This window comes from Ixodes scapularis, unplaced genomic scaffold (assembly GCF_016920785.2).
Source record: "Ixodes scapularis isolate PalLabHiFi unplaced genomic scaffold, ASM1692078v2 PGA_scaffold0__279_contigs__length_252992795, whole genome shotgun sequence".
Taxonomy (NCBI): Eukaryota; Metazoa; Arthropoda; class Arachnida; order Ixodida; family Ixodidae; genus Ixodes; species Ixodes scapularis.
The window spans coordinates 91651133-91669791 of NW_024609835.1; the positions used below are offsets into that span (position 1 = coordinate 91651133).

An 18659-nucleotide genomic window follows, 5' to 3' on the forward strand; every position below is an offset into this window, starting at 1 on the left:
AACTGAACGCCTCACTGTCGCTGGGTTCCCCTCACACGTGCTGTCCGCTGTCACTGAGTTACTGCTCAATGAAACAAAATCTTGGCCTGTGACGAGCGATATCCCTTCCAGCAGTGGAAAAGGAAAGGAAACAAGAAAATTTGCCGAAATTCCGTAAATTCATGGCGTGGCCCATAACCTCAAACGTATTGCAGGCATATGTAATCTGGAGGTGTTGTTCAGCGCTCCTGACAAGCTTTCAAGATTGTGTAGAGCCGTTAATACCTCTGATAGGGGGGCGAGGGCCTGAACTACCAAGCATCGCAATCGTTACGTCACTTGCGCTGAGGGAGGTCCGTAATCCCTTCCTCTGTCTTGCGGCAGGCGTTGTTGGCCAGACAGGTCCCTGTCTCAATGACAGGCTAAGGGAACATGCTTACAACGTCCCTTCAACGATTTCTGGTCACCCTGGCTTACATTGACGCGACTGCAGATGCCAACCTCAGTTTCAACTGTGTGAGGTTGTTAAACGTCACCGGGACCAGCTGACACATGAATTCGGGAGGCTTCAAATAGAAAGATTTGTTGTTATGGTGTGTCAGCAGTCCTTCTGTTGCTTTATCAAGAAAAAAGATTAATTTTCTTTCCTCTTCATCTTGATTTTAGCGCGTGCCCTCTGTGTGTGTTTTTAGAGGCTATACTTGGTGTTTTGTGCTTTTTGTTATTTGTTTTTCAGCTGATTTTCTTCCTTTTTTGTTTTCAACTGTGCGTGTATATATTGCACCGTTGCGTCCAATAAAATTTACTTGCGAGTCACCGCTTTGTCTGTGTCCTCCTTGATGTAGTCCGTGTTTTTTTTGTTTTTTTTTTGCGCTGTTTTAATTTTTTTGAGTAAAGGAAACAAAGACGAAATTGTGGGAAGAGAGAATGCAGGGGAAATCAGCTTTAACAATATACAGGGCACAAAAACAAGAAATAAAGAAGGAACAGTTGTATGATAATTCATTGGGGAGCTCATTACTGTTTGAAGCTAGAACGGGGTTGCTAAGGACGAAAACATATAGGGCTAAATTCCAGAAAAGTGACACTCTTTGCAACATATGCAACCACGAAAGGGAAACTACAGAACACGTAATTTTAAGGTGCACTAGGCTTAGTTCCACCCTCTTGGGGGGGGGGGGGGGGGGTGACTGCAGATTTGGAGGGGGCACAGGGATTTAGAGACATGGATGGACGAATAGATAGGGAAAGTATTGCGGAAACTAAGAGGAGATTGGAAGATTGGTGAAAAAAAATCTATAGAAGGGTAAAAAAATACAGATAAAAATGATCAATGGAATCACTAAAAAGGGAGGTAAGGTGTTCTGTTAGAACAAAATTTACACAAATAAAAAAAAAAGAGATGACGAAATATTAGGCTAGGTGGCGCAAGCTGCCGCCCGTTATAAAGGGTATAGCCATCACCATCCATCCATCCATTTATCTAGCACCGTAGACGGCGATATTCTATATTGGCGTATAAGGAGGGAAAGTTAGGGCAGGACGGATGGGAGCAGCGTGGAAATTGTTAGATCCTGGCGGAAGTTAGAAGGGTATTTGATTGGATCGTTTTAAGTACATGAGTTTGCGTCACATTGAGTTTAGGATGGGGCCGAGGTAAGTGTTGCTGATTTACAGAGCTTTGATTTGAGATTTGATTGGGCGTTTGCTGAGTACAGGTTCATCGCTGGTTTGGAGGGGGGGGGGGTCTAAGCCAAGAAATCACAGGCGCCCGAATATGCAATTTGCGGGCGAGTTTGTAGACCAGCTCATTACCTGCAAGAAATGCATGACCTGGGACCCCAAAAATAGTGACCGAGGATGAATGAACTGTGCGTAGAGCCGCCTTGAGGTCTGCTCAAAGATCTGGGAAGCTTTTCGAGCTGCTGCAAGGCGCGAATGCCAGCATATTAGATATAAATCGTATAATCTAATGTGGGAGCTTGTTGGACAATATCTTGGATAGCATGTATGATAACAACTATTTCTATTGTGATGACATTTGGGGGACTTACATTTGGGCCGCTGGTGTAAACTTGGGGTATTAGGAATTCTGGTGTGTAGATTGCGCATGCCGCAATTCTCTTGGCCCCTGTCTTGGAGATAGATGAGATGGATGGCAACCTTGCGCCCTTATGGAATCATTCTCTGTGTCCAGAGGCGTTCGGTGAGGTACAGGGGCAATGTGCAGGATTGAGGGTAGGGTATGGGAAGGTATAAGTAAGGGAAGACCAATGGGAAATGTCCTGCCTGCTCCTGGTGGAGGTTCCCGACAGGCGGGCTGTTTGTCGATACCGATGTAGGCGAAGAAGAAATGTGGCGGTACAATTAATCCGTGCCGTAGAGTTTCTGGTTGGAGGTGGAAATAGAGAGATTCAGGGAGGCATGTATACGTACGCACAGGCAGTGGACCCAGAAAAAATCTCGCGGGCGGCGGCCGATCTTTTTCAAGGATAAGGCAACATCGACGACGGACACCCCTACGCCCTAATATGCCAACTACATCAAATACAAGGGACGTCATTACCAGTAGTGAGAAGAGCTCATGATAGTTATGGCTGTAATATTCAGTATGTTTGCGAGCACATTAGAATTGTCTTTTTAGCATGCGTAAAACAGTGAACGATTTTATTATAGTGCAGCTACCATATACACTAATGTCTCGTTATAATGGACCTTGTTAATATAGATACCCCGCTATATGAAAACAATTTTCGGGGACAACCCCGAAAAATACATACATTGTGACTCGTTATACACGAACTCCTCTCTGTTACGTCACGGCGCGGCGGTGGCGCGTCGGGCGCACTTCCGGTCTGGCGCTTTGGGCGGAAGCCGCCATGGGGCACGTGCATTCCTGTCTTACTTCGGAAGAAACCGAAACAAAACCTGCCTTGTCGTCAAAACGCCGCGACTGGGGCTTTACTTTAAGAGTCGGAAAAGGTTTGAAGGTCAGTTTTCATACGTTTTCTGCCTGCTGGGTTTGTCCGAGAACGTGAAGAGGGGCTTTTAAAAAGAAAAAAAACAGACGCCATGGGACCACGATTGCTTGGGCGGAAAGCACTTTGAATTGAATTCACGGATACTTGTGGTCGTCTAATTTATATTTTTTTGATCCAACATGAGCGCGGGAAAACAGTCAAGTTGTACGGACCACCTGCGGACTACGTTCAGTGTGCCATCAAGTTCAAACGGCCGCCTCGTCGTTCCAGCTGTTGTCTGCTGGCTCAAACGTTTCTGCTTGTCGTCTGCTCGTTCAAACGACAGCGGGCAGTAGACCAAACGTTGACCCGGTAATTGCGATAAGAAGTGCAGACCTCAAAAGTCGTTTAAGTTTGAAGGTTGCTTCGGGTAAGTAGGCTCGGTATAAACAGTAGGTATAAGGAGATGTTGATAATTGTTACCAGTGGCCATCACCGACTTGTTATGCCTGATTCACTCGGTCGGACTCTGCTTACTATTTTCAGTATCGACGTCGACATCTCAGCTACGGTTCAGGCTTTTGCAGCCCGAGCGACGTCAATACTTAAACTAGCTAGCAGAACCTCACCATGTGAATCAAGCTTTAACGTCATTTATGCGGCGTCCACACGGAATGATTCGCCGCATGTTGCATTTTTCACGCCAAGTTCTGCGGTGTAACGAGCATCGTTAATTTCGCTGTAGTCAGACATTGCCAGGAAGACGTAGAATCAACAATTCGAACACAAAAAAGGGCAGAGGGACTCACACCGACGCCGACAACGTCCCATTCCAATGGTTTGTTTATGGGCGACGGCGAGATTCTTGCCCACACCCCAATCGCGCAACCGCGGCGTCGGGGGCGTCCTCTAGGGGCGCTAAGGTTTGTTTGTAAACATGAGTTGGCGTATAAAGACAGCTCACAATATGGATGATTTTTTGGGAACGGAGGTGTCCATATTAACGGGACATCACTGTACTTTTGCTAAATAGTTGTGTGTGCAAGCGAAAATAAAGGCGGGCCGGGACTTTTGTACTTAATCAACATCACTACGAAAATAAAATCCGATATAGATAATGCAGTTGATTAGAATTGCTACATTTTTTGTTAAGAACCAAATCTGTGCTATTAGGTCCGTAGCGAAACATGATGAAGGCACATCATCTTATTTTTTTTACAAAAAAAAAAAAAAAAGAAACATTACACGGGCAGTTTTCTTACTCATGCATCTTCCCAAGTTGGCGTCGTAGTATTGGTTACCAGGGCAGCCTAGGACCCTTCTTGGTGTCCGTTTCTCTGTAAAAAATATAAAATAATGGGAGATAACGCTAATATCAACCATGATCATAGTATTTAACAGCGTAAAAGTTTTAGAAATGTACGCTTTACCGTAAAACAAATTACAAAAACAGCAGGAAAAGTGCATGTTAAAAGTGTGTACTTATAATATTAAAAAAAAGATTCCGTTTTTTTTTCTGTAGAACCAAATACAATAATGTTGGAAAATGTGAATGCCGCTAGCGGCGTAATTATTGTAATCAGCAAAATAAAAATCTAGCTCTCTTTAATGAACGAAAAAAAAGCTTAGTAATGCCCTTATCGAATGACATTGGCTTGCAGTTCCTTTGTTATTTTATAATAACTCATCTGATTAGGGAAATAGTAGCGATCTGATCACAGAGGGCAATTATAATTTAGCAATTCAATAATATGTAGCCGTGTTCAGTTGTGCTACCTGGTCCAGAACGTTGTTTAGGGTGACAGCTTGAACGTATTCACGAATACACGCAAGATTGTGCCCAGAGGTATTTAGAGCCACTTTTCTCTCGTGTGTATATGTTCGAGCTGGCCCCAAGAAGAATTAAATAAAGCGTCCGATGACTCACAGATTAAAGAGAAAAATTCAAAAAAGAAAAGAGTATTCGCACATACAAAAAGGCTTGCAAAGGTTGTATAATGAATAGACTGCTATTGGAAACATTTCTAGCGTTGACTGTGGCAATCAAGGGACCACTTTAGCAAGCACGAATTACGGTAGAATATTGTAAAATATTATGAAGAGGCACGCTCACTCTATCTATATATTTTTTTTCTTTTGTGATTACATTCTTTCAGGATACGTTGTTGTGCTAGTTGGTTCAGAAGAGTGAAGCATCCAATATAGCGCAAAATGAGAAAAGGACGAGAAGTAAACGTGACAAGGGCTTGTACTGTTTACATCTTGTCCCTGTCTTTTTTCAGCTATTTTGTTTAACATTCCTTTACGCCCAACTAAAATAGACACATACTACACTTGTTACAGAATATTGTTCAACTTGAGCACTTCTGTGGTCCGACTGATGTTGTAAGTCCAAATATCTGCGAGACAAGTTTGTATTTTTAACGTCTGCAAACATATTAAGGGTTATAATGAGTCTGCATTCCCCTTAATTTGTCAAAGCGAAACATTGATGGTGGGCATTTGCTTCATCGAAACACGTCTTTCTGTTGAATCAATACATATTGCAGGTAGCGTGTTGTTAATGCGAAATTGTTTCGTTATAATCATCCATTCCTATATAACTCTAGAGAACGGAAGAATTTCTCAAAATGTTGTACATGAAGAATGTCATACGTTGACAATATAATTAAAGAGTATCTAATATTTTTAATGTTCCGGGTATGGATGACGCATATCTATAATATTCATCATAATATTTTTTTAATTCCACAACCGCGGGCTATAAATTCTGTTCTGTTTACCAAATTCAGTCACGTGACGGAAAAAAAATCCAGGGCTGTGCAGGAAAGTCGGATCTACGGCAATCCGCGGAGGATGAACGCGCAACTTTGCTACAGTAGGTATGTACAGGAACTCTAATCGAGACTGCTCGCGACGACCCTGGTCTATTAAATCAACGTAATATTTTTTCACTCTACTTTTGGTTTAAAAATGAACGCGAGCAATAAAAAGAAAAGTTCATGTAAAAAACAAAAACAAAACGGGGTTGCATATCGACGGCGTTTTTGCTGCTGGCGGATTTGGTCTGCTTGTGGTCTGTATTCTTTCGCTAGTCGGATAAACCTTCGGAAGCTGCTCCCGACTCCATCTATCAATACGCGCAAGTTTTTTTTTGCCATTTTTTTACAGAACGGAAGCTTCGCTTTGTAATTCTACATAAAAGCGACCTGTGAAAATACACCCTGAACGAAAAGTTTAGATCGCTACGCGTAGGCGCCAATTTAAACGGCCTATATTAGATCAAGCCTGGTTATTTCATACACCCTATATATACGTATACTATAAAATAAGCACAGGTCACAGACATCAGGTCGTGTGACGACAAATTTCCCGTTAAGCTCAGGCCACGTGACGTCAGGTTACGAATATCAATTCCCACTCCAAATTTAGCGGGGAAATAAATTGATGTATAGGTCTTTTGATGTTATGCCAGGTGACGTCATTTTCCCGCTGATTCTAGAGAAGAAACAGAATTGATATATAGGTTTCGTAAGGTTAGGTCACGCGACATCAATGTTCGAATTAAATTTACAGGAAATACCGAATTGCTGTTTAGGCCGTGTGCCATCAATTTCCAAACTAAATGTAATAGGCTATGTACAAACGAAGGGAACGAAAGAGGAAAAAAGTAGGAATTACGGGGGTTCTGCTAAAAAATGAAAAAGTTTGCAAACCTCTGTAACGCGATATTAGAGCGCAGCTCCTGAGGACAAGGGGCTATGCCCCTCCTCCTCCTCCGTACCTTCCCCTCCTCTCCTCTTCCTCTGCAACTCGTCCTCCCCTCTTCTTATCTTTCTCCCCTACTTTCCTCTTTCTCCTTCCCTCCTCCTCTGCTCCTCGTTCCAGTCTCCCTCTCTCCCCTTCTACTCCTCCTCTCTCCTCCTCCTCCTCCGTACCGTACCTTCCGCTCCTCTTCCGCACGTGACGTCAATTTTCTCGCCAAATCTAGTGGAGTTACTGAATTCGTTCATATGTGGCGTGACGCCAAGTCATCTGAAGTCATTTTTTTTCGCTAAATTTAGCGGAAAATTGAATTGTTGTTGAGGTTACGTGACGTAAATCTTCCCGCTAGCGCGGTTAGGTCAAAACCGACCGCGACGCCAACCGCGACGCCGACCGCGACGCCGACTGGAACGCCGCGAAACCCGGAAACGCACGTCTAGGATATGCGCACTAAAGGCATATCGTGTTAGAAAAAACAGCGAAATTTGTGAGCTGAGGAGCCGCCAGAATAAGGCTTGTCGTTTGTACGACCGCTTAAATCTTAGGTAACGGGACGCTGTCAGATAGGCTTGTCATTACGCGGTATCCGCGCCCACTCCGGAAGCTGACGTGCTAACGTTGACTCCGAATGAAACGTATGTCGCTCTTTTGGATGTTAGTTTCGATGTATGTCTCCTCATGGCTTAAATTTGCCACAGAGTAGAGCTGGTCCGAATTTAGTTGTCTGAATTCCAGGAACAACTGTAGCCTATTGCGGAGATGGTCAACGGATCTCCAATACATATATTTCAGCCAAGGCGGTTAGATTGAAAAGTTGATGATTAGATTTTGGGCAAACTCTTCACTAAGATATTATATTAAAATTAAAACCAGACGTGCACCACGGTAAATTACAGTTTTCAAAAGGAATAACCTGTTTTTTGATGACTCAACTTAGGGGTTTCCACTCTTTTTGGCTAAACGGCCTGGTTAGGTTAAAAATGGGAGGGCATGAAAATTTCGGTTTAGTTGTACAGTGAAACATACTAATGAGACTGATACAACTAATAATGCCACAATGTACATAAGAACGCAACAAAATTTTAACATATTTACACACACATGAAGCTGGGAATTAAGACTGGTATAACTGGTGATGCCAATATTCAGTTATGGCGAGAGAAGCCCGCTGCGCTACAGTGTATTTCGTTCTTTCTGGTATCGCCTGTTGAGTATTAAAGGGCGTCGCGGTGCCGCTTTTATAGGCGAACATATTTTTGCGCCGGCAGTAGCGGGTCTGAATACTTCTGGCCGAATATGGGCCGCGGACCAGGGTTTCGAGACCCCTGACTTAATTTAAAACTGTGTACTCTTTAGTCAAATATACAAGTTTGTACTAAGAATGAGACAGCATAGGCCGTTTGTAGTTGAATCACGATGTATTAGAACTACTTTTATTTTCACTGTATTATTAATGCAATTCCCATGAATCGAGGTACCAAAAGTCACATTCCGCCGCACAAAACTTGAAACCTTTCGTGTCCTCATTGTGTGTCGTGATTGCTGTAAAAATTACGTCAGCACTAAATATTTACAGAATTGACTCACTAGCAATGCAATGAAACACACTCCATATAGAAAAATATTCATTTTCTTTCTAAGTTGCACCATCACATATTGACTAATATTGCTACAAGTATTACTCAACAGTTCCAAATAATTTCGATATTATCAAATTTAACTAGCAGTTTGTGCGTGTGTCCTTTGTTGACAATATTGGGAACTAACCTACTGCAGTGAAATATGTACGGAACGTTTCTCAGATGGTTAGGATTGAAAATATTACGAACTCTTTCTTGGCCTCGCCATTCTGTCATCCCAGCAGGCAATTATGGCCCCCATTTTCGATAACCATACATAATTCTGAAAGATATTGTTTAACGTGATTTAACAAATAGTTTGAAAGAGTACGAACGCGATACCAAAAGACGATAAGAAGCCGTGATCACAATAACTCTCCCTCATACACTCCTTGGCGATTCTGTTACTTGCTACTTTTATTGGTAGTTTTTAACTGAAACTAGATACATTATTTAAGTAAGTGTAACGATAACTTCAATACCCTTTTTGAAAAGTAACTAAAAAGTATCGCAAAGATACAAAATATGTTTAAAAAAAAGACTTTTTTGAACACTACAGCGAGTTTGACCGCGTGCGGAGTTTGGGCTCCACATTCGACGCTACAAAATACAAGAACTAAAAAAAAAAAAATTGTCGGAGAAAGGTGCCCAGCAGAGGGCAGACGTGTTTCTAGTTCTGTTTTCATTTTTCATTGCGCAGAGGAGCACATCTAGCATTTGCTTTATTTCAACATTTTTGTGCGTGGCTCTCTCGCCCCGTCTTCACCCTCTCGGACCACATCGAACGCCCCCGCCTCTTTAGCCAAGCGACAGAGCCACCTCGTAGAAATGCGCGACGCGTTCACAGGCCCAACCACATGGGACGTTTCTTTTACGTGCCTAGCCTGTGCCGAGGTCGGCGCGCGTCGCTCAAGATCACCCACAACAATGCGACACGCCTGTCGACGCCGAAATCTCGATGGGTCAGATATCAGCACAAAGCGCCAGGCCTGTCGCGCGGTGACGCTTACGCGGACGGAGCGCCCGACGGTGAACTGTTTAACCCCGAACGAGAGCCTCTTTCGTCAGTTTCGCATGCAGTCGTGGCGATATCTTCCTTTGCGGACGCAAGTCGCCGCCAGTAGACACTCTCTGACCGGGGCCACAGATGATGTTTCTACTATTCGACTTGCCCTTTTGGAAGGGCCGTGAACCCGTGATTCACTGTCGAGTCTTTTGTTCTACGTTACATCGAAGAAAATAAAAAGAAAAGTACAAAGCATTCCGAGATGACTTTGGGCTGCTTTGTTTACTCCTTTTTTTTACCTTGTTTCATTCTACGGACTTTTCTACTTCTTTCAGTTTCAAATGGTTTAACCTTCTGCACACCTCCCTATTATTGTAATGGGCGCGTCTGTTCATCGGTATCTCCCTCTTCAGTCATATAAGAAAGGAGAATACAATAGCTTTTAGGAGGAGGAGCAAGGGAGATAGAACATCGCAAAAATTAAGGAAAATAGTCGGATGGTAAGTAACCTTTATCGCTCAAACGAAGTGCTTTTATGGGTGACGAACGGCAGGTGTTACCGTGTCCCAGCTATGAACTGCACTTTGACCTTGTCGAATGTAGAGGCGATAACTCCACCCCTGGCTGCACAAACTGCAAATATACATATGGGTGTTTTCAGCTCAAATCGTGCAGGCCAAAAAGGGTCGAACTTTTAATTTCCCTGAAAGAAAAAAACTGTTATGGCGTCGTCTCTAAAAACGCAATAGCCCCAAACCGCAAGTTCGTCGGATTTCTTGTTCTCGACTTACGAATTTTCAGAGGCCGCGGCGAAAAGCAGTGTTTTTCACATCCGTCGTGGGTCGGATGTTTCGCTCGATCTCTCGCCGTGGATTTTCAGTCCACATTATATTATCTTTTTTTAAGCACTCTGCGAACACATTTAAAACGTCCTAATATCATGAAATACTTTTAGGCGTTATGCTTTTTTTCTGTAAAAAGGTCAAAACGCCCCCTCGGTTAATTATTTAAAAAAATTGACAATTAAATACTGGTGATCTACTTGGGTTACATCAATAATTTTTGTGTCTACGGAGAGCCCAAAACGCGCACCTTATATATATTATAAAATGAATGAGCTGTATAAAATATCTTTTGCGGGACGTTTACGTTAATGTTATGCGAAAACCAAAAAGTACTAAATTTGAAATCGATTTTCTCAAAAAATTTATTTTTTATCATTTTTATTTCTTTCTTAAAATGTAGATAAAATAGTTGTCTACGCGAAAATCAAGTCGAGAAAGTGTGTATTTTGTTTGTATGTTCTATATTTAAGCCTCAATATCGGAAAAATACGTCTTCGTTTTGCAAGACTTAAGTCAGACATAGCGACCCGTGCGTTTCTATGAATTGTGAAAAAGTTTTCTTGAATTTCTGCCCGCGTTTTGTAATCAATTATAAACGTATTTTGTGGTATTGAATAGTTATTTATGTTTTGATAAGAGCGGGAAACCACGAGAACCATGTCTAACCAAATCAGCAGCCCAAGTAGACCTTCAATATCCGAGAGGCACAGACGTTATATTGTTTTGATTTATAAACCTTTCACTGTAAACTAGCATGATTAGCTATTAGCTGTCATATTACTAAGACATAAAAAGTCACCACAAAATTGATATATTATATACAATTTTTTTCGAAACCATACGCTAGGGTTTGCTCACCGCACATCGCACAGATCACCAGGGAATATCCTTTCACTTTCGTAATACGCAAATGTGATGACACAGAAACGGTGCGAAACACACGGAGAGAGTATCACGAAGAGGGGTAGGAAATAAAAATAAATAGATAAGAATAAAATTGCTAAACTCCGATCTTAAGAAAAATTGCGTAAAACAAATAAAACATTTAGGTTCGAGCGGTGGCAAGGCGATAGGTCCACGCCTGGTGGAGAGTCAGACAAAGAAGTCAACGACACGTAAAAGTAAAGACAAAAATAATAAACACGGAAAAACTCAGTCGCACATGGCAAGAACAAAAACCAACTCCTCGGGGCATTCCCTAAACGGGACACAACCGAATGCGTGCGAACACGCTCTCTACAACACCGTCAGGCTGCTACGCCATGACGAAATAAACCAAACAACGAATCAATGCTGACAAACAGGTAGTTATAAAACATTAAAAAAAAAAGTGGGGGAAATTGCACTTCAGAAACAAATTTCAGCGCTGTGAAGAAACACTCACGAAATAAAAAAAAAAAGTCTTAACCGACCGACGCCGAGTTCAGTCGCACGACACTGAAGCCTGGCAGGATGACGCTGTCCAGATGATGCTCGAATCTGTTCTTCACTCTATTACGCACATCCGCGGCGGCTGTGCGGAACAAAGTGAAGAATATATTCTAGCAGCGATGCGCGAGAAGGTAACCGAGACGTAACATGCCTCGAGCTTCATATCGGAAGAGGAGCTTTCAAGGTAGTTACTGCAGTTACTCAAACTTTCTTTTTCCCCTTCCCTTTTTCAAAAGAGCACGTCAGCCGGCGCTAGCTTTTCATCTTGGGAGAAGGCCACTCTTCACAAACGGTTATAGTTGACAAGGAGGCTGACTTCGACCCAACTAGCCTCCGGGCGGAATAAACACATGTATATTTAGCAACACGTTCGTTTTTAATGTCAGGCTCCGGGCTTTGCTCTTTCCAAAAGAGATGAGTGGGCATGGCGGCACGACAGCAGTGCGCAACAACTCAATGATCACCATGTATTTTCAGCTCCTGCTTTCCTGCGTGCTGACTTCGGCCCGTGGAACGAGTTCTTGTTTTTTCGTGGGCCATACACCGCAGAAGAACACGTCATCATCGATACCAGGCACGTTCCTCGACACCGGTATGATGACACCGAGACACGCCGACGCCATGGATCAGCCCCTTTTCATCGATGCCTATCACTCGTCACCGTCATCGACTCTGGCTCACCCTGGTGGCCAGATGGCCTGTATTTATACGCCGCTACACAACTTTTTCGCCAGTGGGCATGGCGGCACGACAGCAGTGCGCAACAACTCAACGATCACCATGTATTTTCAGCTCCTGCTTTCCTGCGTGCTGACTTCGGCCCGTGGAACGAGTTCTTGTTTTTTTTTCGTGGGCCATACACCGCAGAAGAACACGTCATCATCGATACCAGGCACGTTCCTCGACACCGGTATGATGACACCGAGACACGCCGACGCCATGGATCAGCCCCTTTTCATCGATGCCTATCACTCGTCACCGTCATCGACTCTGGCTCACCCTGGTGGCCAGATGGCCTGTATTTATACGCCGCTACACAACTTTTTCGCCAGTGGGCATGGCGGCACGACAGCAGTGCGCAACAACTCAATGATCACCATGTATTTTCAGCTCCTGCTTTCCTGCGTGCTGACTTCGGCCCGTGGAACGAGTTCTTGTTTTTTTTTCGTGGGCCATACACCGCAGAAGAACACGTCATCATCGATACCAGGCACGTTCCTCGACACCGGTATGATGACACCGAGACACGCCGACGCCATGGATCAGCCCCTTTTCATCGATGCCTATCACTCGTCACCGTCATCGACTCTGGCTCACCCTGGTGGCCAGATGGCCTGTATTTATACGCCGCTACACAACTTTTTCGCCAGTGGGCATGGCGGCACGACAGCAGTGCGCAACAACTCAATGGTCACCATGTATTTTCAGCTCCTGCTTTCCTGCGTGCTGACTTCGGCCCGTGGAACGAGTTCTTGTTTTTTTTTCGTGGGCCATACACCGCAGAAGAACACGTCATCATCGATACCAGGCACGTTCCTCGACACCGGTATGATGACACCGAGACACGCCGACGCCATGGATCAGCCCCTTTTCATCGATGCCTATCACTCGTCACCGTCATCGACTCTGGCTCACCCTGGTGGCCAGATGGCCTGTATTTATACGCCGCTACACAACTTTTTCGCCAGTGGGCATGGCGGCACGACAGCAGTGCGCAACAACTCAACGATCACCATGTATTTTCAGCTCCTGCTTTCCTGCGTGCTGACTTCGGCCCGTGGAACGAGTTCTTGTTTTTTTTTCGTGGGCCATACGCCGCAGAAGAACACGTCATCATCGATACCAGGCACGTTCCTCGACACCGGTATGATGACACCGAGACACGCCGACGCCATGGATCAGCCCCTTTTCATCGATGCCTATCACTCGTCACCGTCATCGACTCTGGCTCACCCTGGTGGCCAGATGGCCTGTATTTATACGCCGCTACACAACTTTTTCGCCAGTGGGCATGGCGGCACGACAGCAGTGCGCAACAACTCAACGATCACCATGTATTTTCAGCGCCTGCTTTCCAGCGTGCTGACTTCGGCCCGTGGACCGAGTTCTTGTTTTTTTTTCGTGGGCCATACACCGCAGAAGAACACGTCATCATCGATACCAGGCACGTTCCTCGACACCGGTATGATGACACCGAGACACGCCGACGCCATGGATCAGCCCCTTTTCATCGATGCCTATCACTCGTCACCGTCATCGACTCTGGCTCACCCTGGTGGCCAGATGGCCTGTATTTATACGCCGCTACAACTTTTTCGCCAGTGGGCATGGCGGCACGACAGCAGTGCGCAACAACTCAACGATCACCATGTATTTTCAGCTCCTGCTTTCCTGCGTGCTGACTTCGGCCCGTGGAACGAGTTCTTGTTTTTTTTTTCGTGGGCCATACACCGCAGAAGAACACGTCATCATCGATACCAGGCACGTTCCTCGACACCGGTATGATGACACCGAGACACGCCGACGCCATGGATCAGCCCCTTTTCATCGATGCCTATCACTCGTCACCGTCATCGACTCTGGCTCACCCTGGTGGCCAGATGGCCTGTATTTATACGCCGCTACACAACTTTTTCGCCAGTGGGCATGGCGGCATGACAGCAGTGCGCAACAACTCAATGATCACCATGTATTTTCAGCTCCTGCTTTCCTGCGTGCTGACTTCGGCCCGTGGAACGAGTTCTTGTTTTTTTTCATGGGCCATACACCGCAGAAGAACACGTCATCATCGATACCAGGCACGTTCCTCGACACCGGTACGATGACACCGAGACACGCCGACGCCATGGATCAGCCCCTTTTCATCGATGCCTATCACTCGTCACCGTCATCGACTCTGGCTAACCCTGGTGGCCAGATGGCCTGTATTTAAACGCCGCTACACAACTTTTTCGCCAGTGGGCATGGCGGCACGACAGCAGTGCGCAACAACTCAATGATCACCATGTATTTTCAGCTCCTGCTTTCCTGCGTGCTGACTTCGGCCCGTGGAACGAGTTCTTGTTTTTTTTCGTGGGCCATACACCGCAGAAGAACACGTCATCATCGATACCAGGCACGTTCCTCGACACCGGTATGATGACACCGAGACACGCCGACGCCATGGATCAGCCCCTTTTCATCGATGCCTATCACTCGTCACCGTCATCGACTCTGGCTCACCCTGGTGGCCAGATGGCCTGTATTTATACGCCGCTACTCAACTTTTTCGCCAGTGGGCATGGTGGCACGACAGCAGTGCGCAACAACTCAATGATCACCATGTATTTTCAGGTGAGTAACAACGTGTCGTATTTCTGCAAACGAAGCGACGACATTTTTTTGTTCGTGCTGCCATGCCCCTGTGCCTGTTTGTCTATTGCGTACGAGTGTTTTTGCGTTTCGTTCCGCCTCCTTCTTTCGGGAGACGTTGAGTTAAACCCTGGTCCGGATGACCTAACTTTGCAAACTGTTCTTGATAAACTTAATGCAATGAACACATCCCTTCTTTCTGAAATCAGAAGTGTCCGCGCAGATCAGGAAACGGCGACCAAGTCCTTAGCTGAATTAAACTCGCGGGTCTCGGCAATTGAAGGCAATCTAAGCGATGTTAAAGCACTAAGGGACGACATCGCTTGTGTTAAAGAGACCGTGTCTAAAGCAACAACTAGCGTCGACCAGGTGCAGCTCCGCCTGGATGACGTAGAAGACCGCTTACGCCGAGAAAACCTTGTATTTCACGGCATTAGCGACGCACCAGAGGAGACCTGGTCTCAATCGGAAGAAAAGGTTATTTCTTTGTGCAGCGAAAAACTCGGAATTAACCTTGAACCTTTACATATTACCCGGGCTCACCGCATTGGCCGTTACAACCCCAACAAACAACGCCCTATAATTGTTATGTTTGCATTAGGTAAAGTACGGCAGCAGCTTTTCTCCTCCCGGCTTTCGTTGCGAGGAACGAACGTCTCGATAGCAGAAGACTTCTCGCAAAATACCCGAACGGCCCGCAGCAAATTAATCGAATATAGAAAGACACAGGCAGGTCCCTTTAGGATTTCCTTCAACAGGCTTCTATTGAATGGACGATGTTATATGTACGACCGGTCTAACGATACTGTTTTTGAATGCCCGCGATAGCAACAACCTAGTAAAAGCTTAACACAACCAGCTACTGGAATTACAGCACCATCAACATGTACCAATGCGAACGATGCCAATACATTGTCTTTTCTGTACACCAATATTAGAAGCCTAATACCGAAGCGTGACGACATAAATGAATTAATCGATGTTATGAACGTTGGTGTTATCGCACTAAGTGAGACCTGGCTCACGTCAGAAATAACTGATAATGAAATTTTCTTGAACTCAAGTCACCAATCTTCTTTTGTTATATTTCGCAGTGATCGGGTTTCAGGGAGAGGCGGTGGTGTCCTCCTCGCTGTAAAAAACAATCTTCATCCACGAAAAGTGAACGTTGTGTCTGATCTAGAGATTGTATTTGCTTCCATCAACTGTTCAAACAACATTGCCATTGTTGGGGTTTGTTATCGCCCACCTTCTTGCAACGCTTCTTTTGTTGAAAGGCTGCATGACGCACTGTGCGACGTGAGAACGCAGCACCCCTTATCGAAACTGGTTCTGGTGAGAGACTTCAACTACCCAGACATAGACTGGGGCGAAGATCTGCCGTCGGCAACGGCATCTCGAAATTAATCGAAACTTTTCTTAGATATGTGCCTAACGTTTAATCTAGAGCAACTCGTAACGCAGCCAACAAGGGTAACTGAATCATCATCTTCGATTCTAGACTTAGTCCTCACGTCGCACAGCGAAATAATAAACGATGTAAACATCATTAATGGCCTCAGCGATCACAAGTGCATACACTGCTCTTTGAACATTAAAAACAACGCAGCTGTTGAATCCTATCGAAAAATTAGAATATATGGAAAAGCAAACACTGACTTGATCAACCTCGGCCTGAAGTCTTTTATGGAGTCATGTATGCCCAACTTTTTTGATCGTTCTGTACAAGATGATTGGATGCTTTTTAAAGAAACGTTACTTTGTTTAATTGACCATCATATACAACTAATACAGTTTCGAGAGAACGAGTCAGCCCCTTGGTACACCCGAGAGCTTAAAACGCTCTGTAACCGGAAAAAGAGATTGTACCGACGTGCCCGACGTCTAGACGCAGATCAGGCTTGGTCTTGTTTCTCAGATGCTTTCGCACTGTACAAGTCGACTGTCGCGAAAGCTAAAACACAATTTTATCAGAGCGATCTTGCCGCTATTCTCAAAAGTAACCCTCAGAAATTTTGGAAGATAATAAACCCCCAGTATCGTAAACCGGTTTCATTGGTAAATGACAACGGAACTAATCCCTCTGATGATGATGCTGTTGAAAAGTTTTGCGATGCATTCTCCGCTGTGTTTAACAGTAGCGTCATCACATCTTTGCCAGATAATGTAACCATGTCGTTTCCACGAATGCATCCAATTACTTTCACGAAAAACGGCATTAGCAAGTTGATAGATGCACTTAAGATCTCATCGTCACCAGGGGCTGACGGCATAAACAGTAAAATGCTAAAGATTACTAAACCACTGTCAACTGTTTTTCTAACCTTTCTTTTTCAACAGTCCATAGATACTGGTGCTATTCCTGACGACTGGAGGGAAGGTAAGGTCGTTCCGGTCCACAAAGGCGGCGATGCGCACTCCCCTCTAAATTATCGACCCATATCATTAACTTCTGTTTGTTGTAAACTCATGGAACATGTCATTCATTCCCAAGTTATACATTTTCTAGAACAAAACAATTTCTTTTTTCCTAATCAACATGGCTTTAGAAAACATCGTTCTTGTGAAACACAGCTTGCCGCTTTCAGCCATGACATTCATATTTCCCTAGAAACCTCTCCTCAGGTTGATGCTATCTTTCTCGATTTTTCCAAAGCTTTTGATCGTGTTTCCCATAAACTCCTGCTAACAAAACTGTCCGCACTTTCCCTTGATTCTTCCGTTCTAGCATGGATTGAAAATTTTCTCTCTTACCGAACCCGGCATGTGCACATCAACAACTGCCGTTCCCGAAGCGCTCCTGTAACTCTGGCATACCGCAAGGATCTGTTCTTGGACCCCTGCTTTTTCTTGTATATATTAATGATCTCCCCCTTTCGTTGTCCTCTACGGTCCGCCTGTTTGCCGATGACTGCGTAATCTACAGGCCCATAGCTAACACAAATGATTCACTTAATCTGCAGACTGATCTTGACCGAATTAATGAATGGTGTTCAAAGTGGCAAATGCTCTTAAATGCTTCCAAATCTAAATCCCTCTCTTTTTTTCGAACCCGTCAACACCTTCAAGCTTTTTACTCTATTGGTAACCTCAATGTTGATGCCGTCTCAACTTACAAATATCTTGGCGTTCACTTCACTCACGACCTCTCCTGGAAGACTCATATTAACAACATCACTTCCGATTCAAACCGCACTCTTGGTTTTTTACGCCGCAATCTTCGTCTCGCGTCCTCATCTGTCAAACGCCTCGCATACGTCACATTAGTACGCCCAAAGTTAGAATATGCATCATCAGCCTGGGACCCTCATCTTAAATTCCTTACATCGGACATAGAATCACTTCAGAACCGTGCAGCTCGCTTTATAACGTCTCAGTACTCCAGGTTTGTCAGCGTAACTGAACTTAAACAAAACTTTTCTTTGGCTCCTTTAAGTTCACGCAGGCGTATTGCTAAACGTTGTCTTTTTCACAGGTTTTACTACGATGACCAGCTACATAGCTCATTCATCTTGCCACCTCATCGCATATCTCCTCGTGTTGATCACCCTGCAAAAGTTGGCCTTCTCTTTACCCGAAACACAGCATTCTTTAAATCTTTTTTCCCGGCGACATCTGTGGACTGGAACGGCCTGCCTGAAATCATCGTCTCCACCCAAGACATCGGCTCATTCCGCGAATTGTTATCATCACATCTCCTATA

The 18659-nt window shown here is 44.6% G+C and overlaps 1 protein-coding gene across 1 annotated transcript in view; it reads right to left on the reverse strand.

Moving 5' to 3' along the window:
* LOC8053524 overlaps positions 1-18659 on the reverse strand; it is a 54105-nt gene that overhangs the window by 21709 nt on the left and 13737 nt on the right. Inside the window, exon 2 of the mRNA XM_029991985.4 lies at positions 4202-4276. Coding sequence (XP_029847845.3) covers positions 4202-4276 — 75 coding nt within the window. The remainder of the gene's footprint in view (positions 1-4201; positions 4277-18659) is intronic.